A 24460-nucleotide genomic window follows, 5' to 3' on the forward strand; every position below is an offset into this window, starting at 1 on the left:
CATGCTGGTGATAAACTCCCAGGAGCTGACTTTTCATAATCAGTTAATAATTTTGCTTACATTGGTGTCAGTTTCTTATTGAGAAACACTGATTACTTACTTACAGGTTGGATATCTGCTCTCTGTTCATCTTATCTGTTATCCAACAGCACCATGATAAGGCCATATTCTTTATAGACTTCCACTCAAAATTTTCTAGTTCCATCACTAGCTACATTTTGAAAAAATTTGTTAGTTTTCTCTCCCATAAAGTGGAAATAAACGCTATATAAGACTGCTATATGGATCAAATGAGCTAAATTAGATAAAATAGCACACGAACTGGTACATAGTAAAAAGAACAAATCACAGCTTGAAATTTTCATCAGTTTGCCCTTTTTCCTTCATCATGAAAGAACTCTTTAAATATAAACTTTACATATCTGATTTTTTCCCTGCTTTTTATGGATTCCAATATAGAGTTTAACTCTGCCATTACATTTTCTGGCTCTTACTGTAGCATTTTCTTATCTCACCCAGCTACATTTTCACCTCATCTAGTTCTTTCCTACGAAACTCCTTCCTGTTTTGCAGACACTGTCGTTTTTTGCCTTAATAATAACTCAGCCCAGATCATTACCCCAATTTTCCTCCTGTTTCTTTTAGCAAATCAATTTTAAGTATGCTTTTTCCTCAAATCAAATCTATGTATTACTGATTGAGGTGTTAAATCAAACAGCTTGTCACACTCTAGTAGGGGGATATGAAAGTTAAATGAGAGACTGGAAGTCACCAAAGTGTGCTGTGTCCCAGGTAAGTCACTGAAGCTGGAAGTCCGAATTAGCTGGATGAGTGAGAAGTGTCAAGAAATGGAATTAGAGTGGAATGAGCCAACTGCCAACACGCTGAGGGTTGGCTTGGACTGTCTGAGGAAACGAGTAAGCTTAGAGATGTCTGAGCCAGTGGGAAGAGACGTAACAGGGCTCAGCTCCTGTGGAGCCTTGAAGACCACTGTAAGAACTTCGATTTTCCTCTGAAAGAAATATAGTGCCAGAGTTTGAGCAGAGGAGTGACATGATCTGGCCTAAATTTTAACAGTACCACCTTGGCATCCAGGCTGAGTACAGACTCTAGGAGGGTAAGGGTAGAAATGAGACCAGTTAGGAGGCTGTTACAATAAAGGAAAATAATAGTGGTCAGTGGAGGTGGTGATAACGTATCAGGTTCTGGATATATTCCGGAAAAGGAGCTGATGTGTAGTTTACAGAATCTTACCAGGTGACGTTCCAATATTTAACTTTTTAAAGTCTTCGATGCTGCTATTCAAAATTGTTTGCTCTTCTTTCTTCTCTCCACCTGTTTTAAGTCTAAGTTCCTTCTGACTATGGATCCATTCTTCCTGAGGCTGGTTCTACCGCTCCCTTCATAAACAAGACGATGGCTCTGGATCTCTTCTGAACTCTCTCCTACTTGTCCACATATCTTTTAAGTTATAAAAATTAAATGGTATACAGTATCTGACTAGTTACAGCTGGTACTTTTAATTATCTATTTAGACAACCTGTAGGCATTTAGGGATGGTAAGGGATTACATATAAAATTTTAAAATCCATACAATTATTTGACCTTAAAATTTCACATATGATGAGAAGTGAGGTGTTTAAGACATCTACATAAAAATATGAAAAAAATCACAAAACTCTATGTCACCAAGGTTATTTAAATCATTGTACTATTCTGATGCAAGATTATGACTTTACATATCTATGTAAATGGTTCTTTCCCTCATGTTTATGTAGTTTTTCTCTTGAGTATAGTAATCCTGAATTTATCAATGTTCAACTTCATTACTTTGTTCAAACACCTGTTTAGGCTTTTCAATTGACCGAAGATTCTGTTATGATTCTCAGTCACCCTGGTCTCACCTGGTATTAGTTTCATAAAAATTAGAACTGTATAGACAATTAGCATTGTTAGCATTAGCATCTTCCTACTTGTTATTTAGGTTTTGGCCCCCAAATATTTAAGACTGCACTACTACCAGATTTTTTTTTAAACTCTTTTTTATTGAGTTAGAGTCATTTCACAATGCTGTGTCAAATTCCAGTGTAGAGCACAATTTCTCAGTTATACATGAACATACATATATTCATTGTCACAATTTTTTTTTTTTTTTTTGCTGTGAGCTTACGACCAGATTTTTAAGCCTTTTATGATAAATCCCTTATCAATGACCACTACTGTGTCTTACCTCAAACACGATGCTGAATGGCGTGGCTAGTTTGTGGAGTCTGGCAGAACCAGCTTCACCACTAACTGGCTGGGTGACCTTAGGCAAGTGACCTTCCCTCCATCTTAATTCTGCTATCCGCAGAGAGCGGATGGCAATAGTAACTCCTCAACTGAGAATTAGAGGAGATAATGAAAACCATGTTTCTATTGTGCCAAGTATAGAATAAGGACACACGAAGAGAGTCTCCATCCTCCCTCCCTTGCCTTTCACATTTTTTAGAATTCTTCCCAGAGAAGGGAGCATTCTTGGTACAGGCAACTGCCCATTTGCCTTCCACACTATAACTTCACTGCTTTAGGGAATGAAAAGTAGCTTCTCAGAAAAGTGAAAGGCCCCTGATCTAGATGAAACAGTATTTTAAATAATCTTAGAACTGCCCTCCTGGCATACTTTTCTGCCCTTCTTTGCCAGTGCTTCTACAGTTACCTTCTCAAAAACAAAGCTGACCATGGTACTTCCCAGCTTAAAGACTCTGGCTCCCCTCTGAGCAAAGCAGTACTTTACTACACACAAGAAAAAGCTGAATATTTCACCGAAATGCAGGTTTCTTAGTCCTTTTCCCAGATGTTTTGATTCCGCATATCTGGGGTGAGGCTCAGAAATCTGCCTTTTAGACCAGTGCTCCAGATGTCTCTGAGGCGGAATGGTTTGAGGACCAAAATGGGAGGAACACTGGCTTACCAAACGAAATCCAAAGTAAATTAGGAGCTAACTTTTGGACTGAATAGTTTGAGATGTTCAATAGCCATCTGTGAGGATATCGGGTTGACAGCTGGACCTACGTGTCTAGAGTTCAGCGGAAAAGTCGGGGCTAGAGATAAAAAAGTAGGGAGTGATCAGGCTATGGATGGTTTATCTAAAGTCATGAGACTAGATCAGATCTCCAAGGAAGTAAGTATATATAAAATACATATAAACAAAAATATATATAAATATATAAATATAAATAAATATATATATATATATATAAATATATATAAACTGAGGGAAAGGGTCCAAACACTGAACACTGAGCCCTCCAAAGTTAACAGCTAAATGAGAAAGAAGATTGACTCATGTAAGGAGAATCAAGAGTGCCGTGTCCTGAAAGCCGAGTGAAGAAGGCATTTCCAGGAAGGTGAAGTGATCGACTGTCAAATGCCACCAACAGATCAAGTAAGACGGCACTAAGAACCGCCCAGCAGGTTTTGCAATGTGGTCATCTTGACCAGAGAAATTTGGATGAACTGAGTGGAAGCGACAAAAAAACTGACTGGATTAGGCTTAAGAGAGAATGGGAGGAAAAAAATTTGGGGGGAGTTTGGCTACCCAAGGAGTAGAGGAATGCTTGTTAGCTGAAGGATGTGTAAGTATTTAAGTATGTTTATATGCTGATGAGAATGATCAAGCAGAGAGGGGAAAAGTTAATGATTTGGGGACGGGGCAGTTGCTGCAGCCCCCCTCCTTGAGTCAACAGGAGGAGACTGACCTAGTGCATTAAGGGCAGGAGGCTGGCCTCAAGGAAGAAAGCAGAGCCCCACAGGCAGGAGGAAAAGTCGATCGTGGGTTAGATGCCACATGAGTACATGGATGGTGGCAGCTTGTGGACGTCTTCTCAGAAAGCGAGAGGGTCATGGGCTGAGATTGAGGCTGCGGAAGTGTGGGAAGGCTGAGCAGGGGGAGGAGGCAGAAGATGGTCATCCAGAAGCCACGGACAACCGACGGACTGTTTGCCGGACAGACTACGTAGTCATAGTACTCATTTTTCGATCCCACCTACCTATTATGCAAAGTTTCTTTCCCCTTGAAATTCCAGCTAGCAAATTTCTACCCTCGCTGATGTAAATTAGTTTTCATTACAAATAATTAGGACAAAGAGACACTAGATAATTGGTAAGAAGTAATGTAATAGATAAGAGAGAAGATTCTCTGGGTTCCAATCTCAGCTTTGCCATTTATTCATTATTTGCCTGTGCAAGTGATGTAGCCTCTTTGTGCTTCATGTAATACGTATAGCCAAGTTCCTGGTATGTAATAAGTGTTACATAAACATAAGTGTTACACTATTATTATTAAATAATGGCTTCATATAGGTGTTAGCTAAGATCTCTAGCAACCCATATTCTTAGAGCAAGGTTCATTTTTAATAATAATGTATACAAATTCATATTTCAAACTGTTATCTTGGTAATTTCTAATTTTTTCGATTTCTTGATAGATCTGACTACACTGTCTAGAGCGCTACACCTGGAGTTTGGAGGAATTCCAACTCTTCCATTTTTCTTGTTCACTGTACTTACTTGATTCGTATTATCTTTATTCTGTACTTTCTCTGTGAATCCAGCAAAGCTGCAGCACCTTGCCATACTCTAAGCATGAATTAGGGAGCGTCCACTCATCAAAGCCTCTGCACCATGGAACTTGGGCACTGCCATAAGGAGGCCTTTCGCTCCATAAGCCTCTGATGTGTGCTTTGAGAGTACGCACTAGGACAGATACCACTGACATCAATGAGTCACTTCTTATTTTTGAATAATAATAAACATAAGCTCTAACACCTTCTTCACCCATCTCAATGTACAGCCCCTGGGGCGGGTGCACCATGTTACAAAACTGGCGGTCTAGTACGTCTGGGGAGAAGTGGCTCCCTCCAGCTCTAAAAAAAGTGCTCTTGGCTCATCCTGTTGTAGTCTTTTCTTTCCAGGCTCTTTTGCCAGACATACTGGACATCACATTCCTCCATTTCCCCAAAGCAACAGGAAGACAGGGTGATTATGTAAAGTGAAAGTTCATGTAAGATTTCAGGGTGGCCAGAGGTAATGAAAACAAAAGGCAGTAAATAATTCCAAATTTGCTGTCAGACATCACCATGCCAAGGGATTTACCACACATTACCTCTAAGAGGGAATTTCTCACCGGCATTTATTTCTCTGTATCCTCGCCCCTTACTTTGCTGTTAGGCCCTCTCTTTATCCATTCCTCTGGGCCACCACTCTGGCTCAGGTCCTTAACGCACCATCCCCAGACTGTTCTCATGGACTCATAGCTTCCCTGCCTGAATACTTCCTATAGACTGCTGACACATTAATTTTCCTAAGCTAAATATTGGAATATGTCACCACAGAGCTCAAAAGTCTTTAGGGGCATCTCATTCTCTAACCTAGTTAATTGCCAAACGCCACATTTTGTCATTCCACATTTTTTCAACCTTCTGTTTAATAAAAATTCTCACCATTCCTTTAGGGAAGTGGTACCTAACTTTTTTCGGGGGTGTCACGAATCCCTCTGAAAATCTCCCTTTGAAAACCTCAGGAGAACAATCACTTCAGAAAAAAAAAATTAAAATGTTATATACAATTACAAAAGATTCTTAGATCCTTAACCATGTTCTGTGCTTTAGCCAAACTGTGCTTCTGCTCATTCCACACTCTGTTTATAACAGCCATTATCACAACTCTTGCTATCAGAATCATCCAATTTCAGCAGTCCATCTAATGCATTATTTTCCGCACAAAAACACTTTTTGGTCTCCCTAATTCAATATGGTCTTTTTTCCTCTGAAAATCCAAACGACATTCAGTTTATGTTACCTATGTTATACTTATGAGGCTGTCTTACCTTCCTGATGGAATTAAAAAACTCTGTGAGGTTAGGTATTAATGGCTTACGTATTTATCATAGCCTTTTGTGGAACCCAGCATAGTAGTAAAAGTATAGGAAGAATAAATATCAATAATTGCTTTAATAAACATTTAATGTAATTTTTCAGGGCTGCTACACTGCAAAACTCCAGCGGGCTCTATGTTGAACTCATCTATGAATTTATTTCTTAGCACATGTTCAAATGTCTTAACTAAAACCATTTTTAGGTCAGATGTGTTTCAGAATTCAGAACTGTTTGAATTTTAGAGAGCTGACATACAGCAAATATTCATAATAAAACACCTTAATATTCATGCAGCAAAATGTATGAATATTCACACAACCTACAAAATATGAGTTTGGGTCAGGTTCTGCTGCTACATGACTTCAGGTCAAGTCAGGTCAGGTGTTACTGACAAATGACTACAACAAAGCTTTTGTTTGTAGGGTTTTTTTGAGTGTGAAGGTGGTAATGAGGAGATGTGGGCCTCTATCAGTTTTGGGCTCCATACAGTCAGGTTAGAGTCCCTAATTCATGATGCAAGGTGACCTCAAGCTTTTTTCCTGAATATTTCTGCCACAGTATCATTCTCTGTTGGTCTCTTTCAATTTCCTTGGGTGCCTGAAGGTCAGAAGCGGTGCACTACAGCACTAGGGGAGCAGCACCCAGCTCGCACTAGGCAGAGCTGGTGTGCGGGGAAATCAGGCACTGGGTTGACGGGTAATAGTGGCCTCTCAGGAAATTCCTGCCTCAAGAACAAAGCATATCATCATATCACATCCCAACAGTAAGCAGTTTGGTGTGTATATATTTTTTCAGATAGTTTTCTATATATTGTAATGTCAAATAGGTGAAATCATTTTTACTCAAAATAGTATCTTTCTGCTTTTTCACAAAATCACATATTTTGGATACCTTTTCATATCTGTAACATAGACAGCTACCTCATTCTTTTTAAATGCCACAGAGTAATTCATTGCAAGGGTGTATCACAATTTAGTAATCTATTAACAGACATTTGAACCGTTTTCACTTTCTCAGTATTGCAAATAATGTAGTAATCAATATCTACCTAGAGGTATTTCTACACATTTCTAGAGTTTTTTTCCTTTAAAAAAGATCAGTTTCTGGAAGTAGAATGGTTGGGTCAACGTAATGGACATTTTTAATAGATAACACCAAACTGCCCTCCAACTTTCAAATGGTTAGTTTTCACTGTTTAATCAATCCGATTGTTGGCATGCCCATTATTATTTTAATCAGTGATAATTATTAGCACACTGAACATTTTTCAAACTTATGTAGACTATGCTTTATGAATTGTCTTTACATCTTCTGTTCATTTTTCTTTTTGGCTGTTGATCTTTTTTTGTTTGTAAGAACAAAGGTTTGTAAAAACATTCTGCATTTTAGCAATAACATTCTTTTAATTTATATATGTGTCCCAAATAGTTTTCCACTTTGTCCTTTGACTTTTTTTCCTGCCTTATAGAAAAAGTTTGAAATTTATTTATGCAGCAGAAATTGAGCAAATTTGGTTTTGAATTCTGGATTTCATGTGAATATTAGAAAGGTTTGTCATTCCAATATTATAAATACCTATTTCCACCTTTTCTTCCCATGTGTTTGAGTCTTTTTCCTTAAAAAAAAAAAAACAACAAAACACTTAAATTGTTGACCCACCTTAAACTTTTCTTTTGTATAATAAGCCAAAATTCCAAGACCATTTATTGAATAACCCATCTGAAAATGGAAGCTCCTTAACTCCCAACCTTCATCTAATTGTTAAAGGTTGTGAACAGATCCTAGAAAATCACCTTTTCTAACTATTCCAGGGCAAAATAAATAAGCTTTTCCAGCATTACCTACTACTTATGTTAAGTTACTTAATTTGTGAGTCTCTGCTAATGTACCTAAAAAGTGGGGATGAGAACAGAAGTATGAACATCAGTCACTTAGCATGGTTCCTGTCATATACAGGCAGTCAGGAGTGATAGTGACTGGCACCTTGCTCCCTGATGCTCTTGTAGCAGCTGAAGGCTGCATCACACAACTGAATCGGGCACTAAACCGCACACTGCCTGCAAGCTCCTTGAAGCCAAGGCCAGTACCTTCTACTGCAGAGGCTGGAAGGGTCCAGTACAGACTAAGAGCGTGGGCCCCAGGAATTGAGTTCTGCTCTACTTCTTAGTAACGGGGTGAGCCGCATCTGTAAAGTGAGGAAAACCGCCTGCCTGAGAGGACTGTTGTGAGGGTTAAATAAGTTAGTACATGTAAAATGATTAGGGGAGTGCCTAAATTTAGTACACACCAAAAAGTAACAGGCATTATTCTTACTCTTTAATTTTATATATCCTCCAAATGTCACAGCACAATTTTGAGCTCATGGTCCATATTCACTACTCGCTTACTCAACCTCAAAAATAAATCACCTTGTCTTAGAAGAGAAAATAACATTGAAAGTAGTTTTTCCTAAAGAAATGGTGACTATTGTTGATTACTATGCTTCAAAAGAAAAATTATATGATTTCCTCAAATGTGTATAAAGTATGTAACACCAGAGGCTGTAATAGCAGTTGAGAATGGAACCAGAAATCTAAGTTAACTACATTTTTAAAAATTTAGCATGAAAATTTACTTCTTTGCTTTGTAGAAAAAAAGTAAAAAGGAAAACAGAACAGGCAGATAAATTATGTGAGGTACATATTACGTAGTTTGTTCCAAGAGGGTCGTCCAGCAACAAGAAGGATATTGTGCAGGAGGTAACTTTAATTCGAAAAGATACAAGCACCTCAGTGTTCACAGCAGCACTATATACAATAGCCAAGGCATGGAAACAACCTACATGTCCACTGACAGATGCCTGGATAAAGAAGTTGTGGTATATTTATACAATGGAATATAACTCAGCCATAAAAAGAACAAAATAATGCCATTTGCGGCAACATGGATTGATGTGGAGATTGTCATTCTAAGTGAAGTAAGCCAGAAAGAGAAAAAAAAATACCATGTGATAGCACATATAAATGGAATCTAAAAAAGAGACAAATGAAATTTTTACAAAACCTAAACAGACTCACAGACATAGAAAACAAATTTATGGTTACTGGGAGGGGAAGAGGGTGGGAAGGGATAAATTAGGAGTTCAAGATTTGCAGATAATAACTACTGTATATAAAATAGATAAACAACAAGTTCATACTGTATAGCACAGGAAACTATATCCAGTATCTTGTAGTAACCTATAATGAAAAAGAATATGAAAAGGAATATATGTATGTGTATGTATGACAGGGACATTACACTGTACACCAGAAATTGACACAACGTTATAAACTGACTATAGTTCAATTAAAAAAAAAAAGGAAAACTTATGGTTACCAAAGGGTAAAGGGGGAAAGGGATAAATTAGGAGTTTGGGATTAGCAGATATGAACTACTATATATAAAATAGATAAACAACAAAGTCCTACTATATATAGTACAGGGAACTATATTCAATATCTGGTAATAGCCTATAATGAAAAAAGAGTATGAAATGGCAAATATATATATATATATATACACACACATACACACATATATATATATAACTGAACAACTGTGCTGTATACCAGAAATTAACACAACACTGTAAATCAAGTATACTTCAATAAAAATAAAATAAATATAAAAAAGAAGGATATTGTGTTCACCTACTCTTCTACAAATTAGATACGGAAGGTTATAGAGGATGTGACTTTCTAATGTTCTACATGAGGATAAAGTTTAAAAATCCTGGGAAGTAAATAATTTGTGTGCCTGTTTTGGAGTCTCTGTCTTAAGCATCATTTATTCCAATCAATTCTTTGAAGAAGTTACTGATGAAATATTTCCTGCAGTTACTTTGTTTTGCTGACAAAAGAGAGAGCTCTATAATTTATATGTGGTTTTCAGGTGATAAAGTTGATATTCTGTTAGAACACTGAACAGTTAGATTTGAAATCTTGACTAATGTTCATCCTATCTTTGCAGAGATGTTAAAAAGCTTTCAGCAAATAAAGTCAAGAAACTGTGTAAGATTGGCTCAAGTATCTGAATAAACACTCAACTGCAGCCTAAGAGTTTCCTGTCATAATGCAGCGGTATTTAAGGAAAATGTTGGCAGAGAATTCTATGTTCAAATAAAATCTTAAGTGGAAGAGTCAACTAAATAAACAGAGAAAAGCAGAGCTGTTCTGGGCTGAAAAGAAATGGGACTGAGGTACGGAGCACAACTTGAAAACCAGTCCCCCTCAAATATACCATGTTTCTGTGTCTGAAAAATTATACAGTAACTAATATTTGTTCAAATACAAAACAATCTGTAGAGACAATGTAGAAGCATGGGAAACACAGAAGGTGGAGTCAGACGCCCTGGGTTTGAATCTTGGCCCCTGTACTTTGCAGTGACTGCTAACATACTCAGTGGTGAGATACAAATAATCAATGTACCTCCACCTCATGGGGCTCTCAGAGGGACTGAATGACTTAACCCAGTAAAGCACTCAGAACACTGCCCAGGTCATAGTCAAGGGTAGTAAAGTGTTTGTTAAATGAATAAGCCTCTTACATAACATCAGAATATGTTACTGGAAGAAACTGCAATCCTTCTCGATTTGCCTAATTGAATGCTATGGTATATCGTGGGCTTCACTCATATCCAAGTATGCTCATGCTCCCTGATTGTACAACAGGATTTTTGTTTTGTTTTTGTTTTCTTCTTCTTGGTTTTGTGCACATCAAAGACAGGCACTGCATACATATTCATCTTTGTAGTCCCAACACAAGTATCCTCTAAATGCAGTAAGTATCAATGCATGTTTTCTGGAGTGAATAAATTAATGAATTATATCATTTTTGCAGCATGAAGCAAGCCAATCATCTAATTCATGTAGAGTTAGGTATCAAAATACTTAATTATATTCTAGAAAGAGAAGCAAGGCACATACCCAAGGAGGCAAGTGCAAAAAAGAAATGTTCAAATAATGGCCTAAGAGTGATGTCTTAATTAGAGGGTTTTTCATCTTATGAAGTATTATGTAACAGTTAAAAGAACAAGCTAGGACTGTATATAAACATACAGGGCTTCAAGTCATTGTTTCATGAAAAAAATAAGATGAGGAACGATACACAAATTATAATCTGTGATACCGTTTATGTGTTAACATATCCAAAACAACATACCACACACACACACACAAATGTAAAAAACTGAGGTAGATATATAGAAGAATGGTAGGAAGTGAACAGATTAGAGGTATTGATCAAGAGGATTTAAGCCTCATTGGTAATGTTTTAATTTTTTAAGAAGCATGTATTTTTGCATTACATACTTAGTACTGTAAGTACAACTCAAAGGCTAGAGCAAGAGCACTAGCTGTTAGCTGAGCACGTATGTTCATACCAATACTTCCTCTTCACGTTCTTGCAGTAGATTTAAGACGCAGGTTCTGAAGGAATAATAATAACTGGGGAACCCTCCATAACCAAATATTGAGCAGATAACACCAAATGCCATCTTTCTCACCATTTCTTTCCCAGTAAAGTCGAGGCTTACTTTAATGGGTCTTAATGCAAAATTCTGCTTAAAACTACTTTACTATTTATGCTCAATATTAAATTGAGAGACCTTCAGCTTGAGAATTAATAATCCAGTTTATTATTTACTAATAATAGTGTTTATTATTATTTATTAGAGTTTAGAAGTAAAGTCCAGTGAATTACTACAAGTTTATTTTTAAGATAACAGGAAAACTGCCATAAAGTAGACTCTACTAAATATAAAATTAAATTAAACAAGATTACTGGAAAATCATCTTCTAAGAGACCCAAATATAAATCAAAGAAATTATAGTGGAAAGGATTGTTGAATAATTTTGTGGCCTACAAAAGATGGAAAAAGCACTATAGAGCTCTAAAGACAAGAAAAATCATAAATTTGTCAACAAAAATGTAAATGTACAAACAAAGCAGACTTTAAAGCAAGGAAAATTATTAGGAATAAAGAGGAGCATTACTTAACGATAAAGCAGTCAATTCTCCAAAAAGACATAATAATCCTTAACGTGTATGCATCTAACAACAGAGCATCAAAATTTTGTGAAGTAAAAATGGACAGAACTGCAAGGAAAAATAGATGAATCCACTATCATAGTCAGATACTTCAACACCGCTCTATCAGAAATGGACAGATTCAGCAGAAAATCAAAAGGACATAGCTGAACTCAACATCGCCAATCAACTGGATATAACTGACATCTATAGACTACTTCATCCAACAGTAGCAGAATACACCTTCTTCTCAAGATCACATGAAATATTCACCAAGATAAACCATATTCTAGGCAATAAAACAAACCTTAACACATTTTAAGAACAGAACTCATACAATATCTATTCTTAGACCACAAAGAAATTAAACTAGAAATCAGTAACAGACAACTAGAAAATTTCAAAGTACATGAAGATTTAACACACCTTTAAATGACAAATGATTTGAAATTTCAAGAGAACTTCTAAAGTACTTTGAACTAAATGAAAATGAAAACACAAACATCAAAAGCAGTGCTTAGAGAGACATTTTTAGCATTAAATGTATGTATTAGGAAAGATCTAAAATCAGTCTTCTAAACTTTCACCTTAGGGAACTAGAAAAAGAAGAGCAAATTAACCCAAATAAGTAGAAGAAAAGAAATGATAAAAGAAATTAGATCAGAAATCAATAAAACTGAAAACAGGAAATCAATAAGGAAAAGAAATAAAACCAACAGCTGGTTCTTTGAAAAGATCAATAAAATCAGTAAGTCTCTAGCTAGGCTAACTAGCAAAAAAAAGAGAGAAGACACAAATTACAAAATGTTAGAAGTGAAAGAGGAGATTGCACTTTAGACCTTATGGGCATTAAAAAGGTAACAAAGAATGCCATGAACAACTCTATGCCTACAAATTTGATCACGTGGATGAAATCGACCAGTGCTTTGAAAGAAACAATCTGCCAAAACATACAAGAAGGAACAGACAATCTGAAGAGGCCTATATCTATTTAAGAAATTGAATCAATAATTAATAACTTTCTAAAACACAAAGCATCATTTCCAGATGGGCTCACTAGTGAATTCTACCAAACATTTAAGGAAGAAACTATACCAGTTCTCTACAATCTCTTTCAGAGATGAAAACAGAAAGAATGTTTCCTAGTTCATTCTACAAGGCCAGCATTACCCTAATACAAAACCAGACAAAGACACTGCAAGAAATGAAAACTACTGACTAATTTCTCTCATGAACATAGATATAAAAAACCTCAACAAAATCTTAGCAAATCAAATCCAAAAAGATATAAAAATTATTGGGCATCATGACCAAATAGGATTTATCTCAAGTACGCAAGTCTGGCTCAACATCTGAAAATTAATGTATTCTACTACATTAACAAGCTAAAAAAGAAAAATCACATGAGCATATCAACAGAAGTATGAAAAGCATTTGACAAAAACCAACAATCATTTATGATAAAAACTCTCAGTGAACTAGTAGAGAGGAACTTTCTCAACTTTATTTTAAAAGATCTACAAAAACCTACAGCAAATATCATACTCAATGGTGAGAAACTAGAAATTTTCCCATTAGATTAGGAACAAGCCAGAGATATCTCTTCTCACCACTCATTTTCAACATTGTAGTGCAAGTTCTACAAATGCAAAGGGAAGTAAGAAATATACTCATTGGGAATAAAGGGATAAAACTGTCTTTGTTTGCAGAAAACATGTTCTTCAATGTAGAAAATCCAAAAAGTACTGACAGGACAACTCTGGGAACTAATAAGCAATTATGGCAAGTTCACAGGATACAGGCTAATACACAAAAGTCAGTTGCTTTCCTATGTACCACCAATGAACAAGTGGAATTTGAAATTAAAAATAATGCCACTTACATTAGTGCCCCCCAAAATGAAGTACTTAGATATAAATGTAATAAAATATGTATTCGATCCATGAGGAAAACTGTAAAGCTCTAATGAATGAAATAAAAGAACAAAATAAATGGGGAGATATTCCATGTTCATGGATAGGAAGGTTCAATATTGTCAAGATGTCAGTTCTTCCTAATGTGATCTCAGATTCAATGTAAGCCCAGTCAAAATCCCAAAGGTCATTTTTTGGAATTAACAAAATGATTTTAAAGTTTATATGGGGAGGAAAAAGATCACAACAGGCAACACAGTATTTAGGTTGGAGGACTGATACTACCTGACTTCAAGACTTACTAAAAAGCTACAGTAATCAAGACACTGCAGTATTGATGAAAAACTAAACAACTAGACCAAAGGAATAAAATATAAAGCCTAAAATCAGACCCACAGATAAATAATTAACTTATCATTGACAAAGGAGCAAAGGTAATACAAATGAGCAAGGACAGTCTTTTCAACAAATAGAGCTGGAACAACTGGACATCTGCATGTAAAAAAGCGAATCTAGACACAGACCTTACACTCTTCACAAAATTTACTCAAAATGGATCACAGAACTAAATATAAAATGCAAAACTAAAATTCCTAAAAGATAACATAGGAGCAAACTGAAATGGCCTTGGGTTTGGCAATAACTTTTCAGAGATAACACCGAAGTCGTAATCCATGAAAGAAAGAATTAAGAAACCAGATTTCATTAAAAATAAAATTTTCTGCTATCTGAAAGACACTGTCAAGAGAATAAAAAGACAGAGTGAAAGAAAATATTTGCTAAACACATTTCTGATAAAGGACTTTTATCCAAAATATACAAAAATACTCTTAAAAACTCAACAAAAAGAACCCAATTAAAAAATGAGCCAAAGATCTTAACAAACACATCACCAAAGAAGATGTACAGATGGCAAATAAACATTATGAAAACATACTTCATATCATACTTCATCAGGGAAATTCAAGTCAAAACAATAATATGCTACCACTACACATCTATTAGCATGGCCAAAATTTGAAGCACTGACAAACATAAATGCTGACAAGGATGTGGAGCAGGAGGAACTCTCATTTATTGCCAATGGGAATGTTAAATGGTACCACCACTTTGGAAGACACTTCTGTGGTTTCTCACAAAAATAAATACATTCTTATCATATGACCATGCAATTACACTTCTTGGTAATTGTTCTAAGGAGATGAACATTTATGTTCATACAAATGTCTGCACACAGATCTTTAAAGCAGGTTTATTCATAATTGCCAAAACTTGGAAGCAATCAAGATGTCTTCCACTAAGTTAATAGATAAATAAACTGTATTATATCCAGGCAATGGAAATTTATTCGGCACTAAAAAGAAATGAGTTTTACACCTGGAGGAAGCTTAAATGCATATTGCTAAGTGGTTGACAGGAGTTGGGGGCAGGAGAGGATGAACAGACCACACAGGTTTTGGGAGGGGGCAGTGAAAATACTCTATGATACTATAATCATGGATACATGTGATTAAACATTTGTCCAAACCCACTGAATGTGCAACACCAACAGTAAACCCTAATGGATTTAGGCAATAACGATATGTCGATGTAGGTACATCAGTCGTAACAAATGTACCACTCTGGTGGACGATTTTGGTAATGAGGGAAGCTATGCCCCTGTCAGGGCAGGAAATAAATGGGAAATCTCTGTACCTTCCTCCTCAATTTTGTTGTAAATCTAAAATTGCCCTTAAAAACAATAAAATCTTAAAATTTTTTTTGAATGTTCATTATTTCTCTTGTGTAAGTCATATGAGGGAGAACTTTGCTATGAAATCAGTTATCATTTTTAGGCTATGACAACAACTCTACTCCACTTCAGAAAGAAATAGATTATTCTTTAAAGTGTTTAATTTTTTTGTCTATAGTCTACTTATGACGGTATCTTTCTAATTCTAAAAGGCTTTTCCCACTGTCCTTATTTGTCAGAGGGGTCCATTCTCTAGTTGTCCAGGCATAACCTCTTCATTTAGCACATCTATAATTCCTCACATGCATGCTAACTGATAGACTGTCCCCTTCCTTCACTACACTAAAAACTCCAGCCAGGTCTGCAGCCAGCCAGGTCTATCTTGCTTTACTGCTTTTCAGCTGGCACCTAGCATAGTGCCTGGCATACAGCAAGTGCTCAATAAAAATCTGGTTAATTAATACATGATCAAAAAAAAAATTAGATAAACATAGAGAACGTTACACTAAGGGAGATAAACCAGACAGAGAAAGACAAATACTTCGTGGTGTCTTTTGTATGTGGAATCAAAAAAATAAGCTGAATTTACAGATACAGAAAGCAGAAAAGCGGCTGTTAGGGGCTGGATGGTGGGGGAAATAGGGAGAGGCTGGCAAAAGGGTACAGACATTCAGTCATAAGGTAAATAAGGTGGGAGGACCTCATGTATAACATCAGACTATAGTTGATAACATTGTATTATAATTGAAATTTGCTAAGAGAGTTGGTAGGACTTAAATGTTCATGCGAAAAATATAGGTAAATAGGTGAGGTGACAAATATGTCAGTTAACTAGAGGGTGGGAAATCCTTCCACTATGTACACATACATCAAATCATCGCATTGTACACTTTAAATATCTTACAATTTTATTTGTCAATTACACCTCAATAAAGGTATACCTATGTAATATATAATCAAAAATCGATCAATACCTACTTAGCCTAGTGTCTTCCAAAAATAGATTTCAACTGTATTATAATATTTCTCAGCCATATTCCAGCAAATGTGTTCACTACTCATGCTGTCACAATGCAAAACATGCAAAGAATAAGAGCCTGGCATCATCTCTCATTAGCTCCTTTAGCAAACAGTTCTTCATTGAATGTTTAGTATATTCCTAGCACTGAGCTAGTCACAGTGCATACAGAATAGACTAGTGAGAAATTATCTTCTCCTTCTTAATACAAGGCCACTAGCCTGTATTTATAAGGCTGGCAGGTCATTCTGACTTCTTGAGAGGTACCGAGACAATTCCTGACCTCCTGATTCACTCCAAGTCTTAGTAAAGGGATGCAATGGGCTATTCAACCAGTTGCTTTTGCCTAATTCATTTTTTTAACTTAAGAGAGGTCATTTCTCCCCTCTTATACCCCCAGTTCCTAAGTGGTTTCTTTTTCCTCTGCCTCTTCTCTTTTCAGTCTCATACCGAGAGAAACCCAGTCTTCTTGGGTGACTTCTTTATAGGCTTTATTGTCTCCCACTCCTAACTTGGAGGAAAGGTGGGGAAACTGGATCTTGACCCCTGACTGCCTTTTCATTGCTGCCCTAAATGTGAAGTTAATATCACCCATCCATTCACATCACACACTTCTAATCACCCTTGGTCTTGCGTTCTCCTTTAGAATTTACCTTTACTTCCCCAGATGATTTATCACCTGACTCATAGTTTTTCTTCCCACCTTCTATTGTTTCTCTTTGGAATTTAAACTGAACTTCCTATTATGAGAAAGGAAGTATGGTGGTGAAGGGCACACACTCTGGAGTCACTCCACTTGGATTTGAATTCTACTCTACCACTGTGATTATGGCAATTTAACATCTCTGGACCTTAGCTTCATTATTTGTAAATTAAAAGTAATAATAATGTCTACATTATAATACTTCAATGAGTTAGGATCCATAAAGCATGTAGTCACTAGTACATAGAAAGCACTCTAAAACGCCATTACTATCATTATCCTTGGCAATATTAACACCCATATTGTGGACTCCACGCATAGTTCTACCTTGAGCCAACTCACCACATAGCCCTACTTTACTCTTAAGATTCCAAGCCTGGTATTTCTCTTCAACTATAAAAATTCTTCTATTCATCTTTCTCACTCTTGAAAACTCCCAGAACCTGCTCTCTATTTTCTTGCCTTAAATCACTGATTCTCTCCCAATTCATCCAACACTGCCAATCAAACTCCCTAACCTTTAATTCTAATTATTTTCTAGTATGAATCTTCAAGTCTTAGTCTAATCTTAATTGCTTCACTCTTCTTTGAACATACACACTTACAAGCATTCCTCAATGCCCAGAGATCAATAACCTTACTTGTCTTTTAATAACCAATGAATGATTTATCTACATCTTGAGCTCCTCTTTGTAAATATTGCTGAATAAAGCTACTTCATCTCTACTTCTTGAAACAAAACCAGAACCATGCAGGAGTCCAACAAATGCTTTCTAAGAGTAAATCTGGGAAGGCATCTTTTATGTTTGGGGTGCTATTCTGATAATCATGATGTGTAAGCATTTGCATTTTAATTGCAGCACTCTTGTAAGTAACTTCCAAGAATTTCTGAAATAACTTCCAAGAATTAATCAGTAATTATCATATACTTACTTTTGCACACCCTCTCTGATTTATAAGCACTGCAATTTAAAAAAGTCAATGTTGATTAACAATCAGCTACTAACTAGCTATATGCTCTTTAGAAACCCAGATTTATGTCTTTGGGACTGTGTTTCTTTAGAAAAAGGGAGCTCGGATAGAATAAGCTGGTTTTAAGGCAATTCCAAGGGGGTCATTCACTTAAAAATTAGACTAAGGAGACTGTAAGAATAAAGGAAATCATACTAGTGCAAAAGAGGATGTTCCAGAAACCAGAACCAAATTCAGATGGGAACAGTAACTCCAATTACATACTGGAGAATTGACTGTTCCACACAAAGGTCTTCCATCTGTAACGATGACTAAATGATGTCAGTGGGAAAGTGAAGGCCAGTCTCAGTTGCCCCATTTTCTCACATACCCTCTTTTTGCAGTACCTCAATTAATTTAAAGCACAGTTGAGACTCCATGAAGCTGAATACACATGTTCAACATCAGTTAAATACATTCATCCTTTGTGGGGAAAAAATCATGTTCTAGAAATATACAAAGCAATTATTTTTTATGAAGGGGTGGGGGTACATAAACCATTAATAAATAGTTGGGAATTATTTTCATCAAAAAGCATAACAGTTGGAAAGAATGATCTGCTAGGTTATCTACAGGGACAGTGAACTTCTTTGATAAATGTCTTCTTGGTTAATATTCTTTTGGTGTAAATGTGCATTAAATATACATGTCAGCTCCTTTGAAAGCCTCCTTAAGGTAAAAACTCCCTACTCCCTCTTTTCCTACTTATAAGTAGAGGCTCTTGAAATTGGAAAACTCACAAACAGAAAGCTAAAAAAAAGCAGACATTAAGATCTTTGGTTCCTTGTCTACATGTGATCTCAGCACTCCACAGAGAAGCCTAAAACTCATGTCAGCTTGTTACAAAATACACTCATTGCTAGAATTCAATGTGAAATAATCTTTAAATGTATTTCTATCTTCAAATATAAATGTGTTTGGCTGCTTAGAGTTTGGTATAGATAAAATGAGGAATTGAAAATATTTTCTATGAAAGGTCAAGTCTGAAATACTTATGCAAGTCAACCCAAAATCATTAGATAAATACATAATTCAGATTATTTTAAAAACAGGAAAGCCTTAATTAAAGCAAAATACTTCTTCAGATATTATATTACTGTGATGTCCAGATTTTTCATTTGCTTTAAACGGTTTATGCCTATCCCCCATATACACTTACAGAAATTAACAAAAAGGGAACCTTAAGAATTTCTTTAGAATTACCTTTAAAATTGTATACAAGTATTACATAAATATGCGTGTAAAGAGAAGACAGTCATGTAGAAACTATGTACCTATGTCACATGTATTATATAAACATATATATATATAAAACGGATGACTTTTACCATTTTTCTTTTCAAAGAAATTTTGAACTGTATGTTATATATGATACATATGATGGAAATGTAAAAATACAATCAAAACAATGCTGTTTCTTTAAAGTTAAATAGTTAATGAACAATGGGAGCATCGTTCCCACGATTAATATGACTTATGTGTAACATTAACAGTATTAGCCAAATAGCATGTAATTATAATATCCAACCACATCCAATATGGAGTATTATAAATAAAAATATATTGTTAAAACATCACGTTTTAAGTTATATGGAAATATCACCATTTCTTAGAAGCAGCAAGGGCTAATTAAAGTCTGTAAATTAGATGGCCTGTATTTATGATGAAAGAAACAAGAAAGGATCAGGGGAAAGGAGCCTACCTTCCATTGCCCTTTTAAAGAAGACCTTACAGCTCCCACAGGTGAGGACACCATAGTGACAGCCTGATGCTTCATCCCCACAGATTAAACAAATCTTCTGAGGTAATGACTCGAAGCTGTACTGTGGGCTCTGGCTGGCTTCTGAATCCGGCCTTGAAATGCAAAACAAAGTACTCCATTTATTTTTAGGTGCACCACTATCTAATAACTAAAGTCTTCTCAACCCAGAATTGACAGACTGAAAGGGGATTTTTCAAATAGAACTGTATCCATACACACTTGAAAGACATACAAACTAAACTTGATGTACCACCTGTTACTGGACTCACCAGACCTGCAGGTTATTTGCTATTTATCAGGAGTACCAATGTGAAAGAGTAATAATTAATATATAATTATATATTCAGAAGAGGTCTATTGGTTACAAAAAAAAAACCTTTCTAAACTCCTTATAGAGAATCAATTTAGTCTTTGACAAATTAAAAAATGCTATGGCCTTCTTGTACGCTGGGTAACAGTAAATGTGGTTTTGCTTTAAGAGTACAGGCATCTTTCGCAATGCTTTTGCGTTTTCAAAACTTAACTCTGTAACAATTACTTAAACAAGTATATGTGTTTGCCATTTGAAAGCACTGTTTAATATACTGACACTTTTGACTAGCCACAGCACAAGATTCCAAACCGAGAGCATTCTTTCTCTTTAAAATTCCATTACTCTCATATGTAAATTGTTTTTAAAACCTGTATGAAAAAAGTTGTAGCGAACCCGAAATAATATTAGAATACCGTGCACCGCAGTAATTGATGTTCAAAGCCGTAACTTAAACATATAATAAATTAATTTTAACCTTGAGATTCGTATGAAAATGAAGCCTTTAAGGGTCCAGATTCCTAAAATGGTTCTGCTTTTGGCTCTAGCCCGCTACCCGCCACCCAGTGCCACCCCTTCCGGGAGAGCGGTGCGTTAAAGTCTCTCCAGGACAGACCTTCCCTGTAACTGTCCTTCTACGAAGAAAAGCATTTTATAAAGCCCCCTACTCGCCGCACCCTTTCCGCTCCGCGGGCTACAGCGGACCTGGAGTGACGCTGCACTTTTTAAAACCACGGCTGGTCTTGCCTTGGAATCGCGCAGATTTGGAAAGTTTAGAAAGATATTTCCGGAGAGGCACGCTCCAGAAGCAATATGTTCTGCTCCCCCTTGGTGTCTCCCCCCCGCCCCGCTCCCCCAAAAAGAGAAGCGGTAAGGAAAAGGCCGCCAACCTGTGCTGCGCCCCGCCCCGGCCACCCACCCCTCACCGCCACTCGGGGGAGCGCGAGCCGGAGCCGGGAGCTGGCGGCGGCGAGGCATCGCACCGCACCGCACCGCGACTCTCGCGACTCTCGGGCCCTCACCTCAGGTAGTTGAGATAGGGCTGGTAGACCTGCGGCAGGCCCTCCTTCAGCACCGCGGTCTGGTAGCCGAGCTGCGGGAGCCCGTTGAGGCCGAGCGGCGGGTAGAGCGCAGGGGCCGCCCCCGCGGCGGCGGCCGAGGCGGAGGTGGACGGCAGGCTGTCCCGCGGCAGCAAACAGGCACCCACGCCCGGCGCCTTGCAGGGCGGCGGCGCGAACGGGCTCTGCTGGGGCGGCGCGCCCTCCGCCTTGTACAGGATGCACTCCAGGGTCGACCCCGACGAGGACGCGGACGAGACCGAAGCACTGGCGGGTGCGGCCGTCGCCGCTTCCCCGGGTCTGGACGACGGCGCTCGCGGAGGCAGCGACGGCGGCGCCAGGGGGAAATCCGCGAAGACGCCAGGGTTGGCACCCGCCAGCAGGTACGGCCGCGGGGAGCTCGCGGCGGCCTCGGCGCCTTCCTCCTCCTCCTTGATTTTCAGGGTGGGCGGCTGGTAGTCGCCATAGAGCGGAAACCCGTCGTCCCTGGGCTCGGCGTCGGGGGGGTACGCGCAGTCAGGGAAGTCGGAGGATGAGGCAGAGGGCGAGCCCCGCGGCGGGGCAAAGGCGCCGACAGCCTCGGCCCCGCCGTCATAGCTCTCCCCCTCTAGCAGCTGCCGGGTGCGGGCGGCCAGGAAGGCCGAGTTGAGCGGCAGGAGGGGCACGTGGATAAAATCCACCACCGCAGTGGCCAGCGGGGAGCGCCCGGGCGTCGCGGGCGCGTCGTGCTCCGCCAGGGCGACCCTAGGCGCCGAGAAGCGGGCATCTTCCTTAGGGACCAAGGCGACGCCTCCTGCAGCGGTCCCAGGAGTACCGGTCGCGGCTCCTCCGGCCACCGTGCCTCCCGCAGGCCGGGGTTTGCCCTTCAAAAGCGGACCCACGGAGCTCTCGGACTCGGAGCCATCCTCCTCCTCCTCCACCTCCACCACAGCGGGCTGCGGAGAGGGCTTCACTGCGGCCACGGCCCAGTGATGGCTTCCGGAGGTCGGGGGCAGCAGCTGCCGGGACGGTGCCAGGCCCCTGGGCAGCACTTTATGGGCAGGAGCCATCCCGGGGCTGTCGCCATCCTTGTCCTCTGGCCGGCTCATGAGCGGGGTCAATATCCCCTGGGTGGCAGGGGCAGCCCGGGCGTCTGGGGGAAGCTCGGGGCCAAACAGGCACCAAGGGCTGGTCGCCTCGCAGACAGGGGGGCTAGTGTGGCTCTGCCCCGGACCTGAGGGCGCCAGGAGGGTGTCCAAGACACTGTCCAGCAGACGACTGTCCTTTTCTGGGGGTCCAGAGCTACCACCTCCAGCACCCTCTGTGGCTGCAACTCTGGGATAGGCCCCCTCCACGTCTGACAACGACTGCTGGGCCTGAGTCTTCCCGTCCGGGTCCTGTCCCTGGCAGGGCCGAGGGAAGAGCAGCCCGTCCAGGGAGATGGGTATGGCCGAGGCTGCGGGCGACGCGTCCGAAGCCTGCCTGGCCTGATAGGGGCCTGTGTCCGGGCGTCCCAGCAGAGGGGATCCGTCCTGGGTGGGAGAGGGCGCTCTGCCCGCCACGTGGGGAGCCCGGGGATCCTTTGCCTTCAGCTCAGTCATGACGACCTGGACTGCACTTTTCTCCTCCCCTGTCTCTGGGGAGGAGGGATAGGGGAAAGACGAGGGGGTGTCGGGAATATAGGAGAAGCGGGAGGAGAAAATAGGTGTTGAATTTGGCTGGACCGGACAGTGGAGGGAGGGGGAACGAAATCTCCTCCTCCTGGGTCGGAAGGGGGCGGCACCGGTCAGCTTCTGCCCTCGGCCTCCGTCTGGTAGGCAGGGGAAGGGTGGCAGCGGCTCCGTCCTTGAGGCAGGTGGGGAGAGCAGGTGAAGGTGGTTGTCGGGACCTCGTTTGCTAACTGGGAGAGTTCTTCAAGAGAGTTCCCGACTTCGTCTGAGGACAGGAGACGCAGAGTACTCACGAGTCGGCACTTGAGCGGCGGCGTCTTCGAAAGCAGTGACAGGCGGCTCTCTCTTCCCGACTTTTTTCTCTGGCTTCAGTGCCGTGTTGCTCCCAGTCCCTGACTGCATTCCTCTTCCCTTCTCGCTGAAACCCTGGGGCTACTTTGACCTCTGGGCACAGCCCATCCTGAAGAACAGCCTCGTGTCTGCCGGCTCCCTATAGCGACAGTCATCTCTGCAGCTCTCACATTTCTCAGCAGTCCGGGAGAGGGGACGAAACGCCTGTAGTGAATGGCAGATTCCACTCCAATTCTCACTGAGAATGCTGCTCACACACCAGATCCTTGTACACTCAAATACTACAAGGCTTAAGTAGTGACAGCCTTCGGCTAGCCCCACAGCTTTCTATCAACGCCTCCTCCCCATCTGGAGGCCCCGCCCAAAGCCCCTCCCTACCCCAATTATGGACCAGATCTGAAATTCTGGAGTTGGTGTTCCCAACTGCTAGCCTGAGTAACAGGTACTGTGGAATGGAGCTTCATTAGCATATTAGATTTTATACTGCCAATTAGGAATTATGTCTCATCTAACTGAAGGTGAGAGGATCCTATCGGAAGATACTTTCAAGATTTCAGTTTTGTTAAGATTTGTAACATAGAGGAAGATATGTGGCTGTATGTATTATTTTTAGAATAAAAGAATCAAGGATGATCCTAAATAACAGGAACTTAGGACTTCCAGAAGAGTGAGTACTTTTCAGTTTTCTCTTGCTACAGCAGACATGTCCTGCTCCTCTTGAATAGCCCTCAAGGTGGCAGAGAAATTTGGGAGTGGAAGATCATGGATAATGCTTCTCTACCTGTGCAGGAAGTTTGGATGCTGTGTGTTCTGCCCTAACTCTGACTTATTTTAAGTGTAAAGGAGTTAGGCAGGTAGAGGATGAATGAAGAGGATTCCAGGAAGCAAATATAGTATATTTACACATCAGATAGGAAGACATGGCGTGGGAAGCTATTATGGGTAGAGCATAGAGTAAATGTGGGAATGGAAGGGCATAAGGCTAGA

At 39.5% G+C, this 24460-nt stretch overlaps 1 protein-coding gene and 1 long non-coding RNA gene across 3 annotated transcripts in view; one reads left to right on the top strand and one right to left on the bottom strand.

Annotated features, from left to right (window-relative positions):
* The window catches only part of PGR (progesterone receptor), a 77399-nt gene extending 53337 nt beyond the window's left edge, over positions 1–24062 (bottom strand). The window contains exons 1-2 of one of the 2 annotated variants that reach the window (XM_064492840.1): positions 21438–23132; positions 20046–20197 (exon numbers count right to left, since the gene is read on the bottom strand). In XM_064492840.1, the coding sequence (XP_064348910.1) occupies positions 20046–20197; positions 21438–23053 (1768 nt within the window). In that variant the 5' untranslated portion in view covers positions 23054–23132. Of the gene's footprint in view, positions 1–20045; positions 20198–21437 lie in introns of both variants that reach the window. The other variant, XM_031460620.2, reaches the window with a different exon arrangement.
* The window catches only part of LOC116155420 (uncharacterized), a 71572-nt gene continuing 68865 nt past the window's right edge, over positions 21754–24460 (top strand). The window contains exon 1 of the long non-coding RNA XR_004139369.2: positions 21754–21856. This is a non-coding gene — a long non-coding RNA (uncharacterized LOC116155420). The remainder of the gene's footprint in view (positions 21857–24460) is intronic.

The sequence above is a fragment of the Camelus dromedarius genome, chromosome 12 (genome assembly GCF_036321535.1).
Source record: "Camelus dromedarius isolate mCamDro1 chromosome 12, mCamDro1.pat, whole genome shotgun sequence".
NCBI classification, from domain to species: domain Eukaryota; kingdom Metazoa; phylum Chordata; class Mammalia; order Artiodactyla; family Camelidae; genus Camelus; species Camelus dromedarius.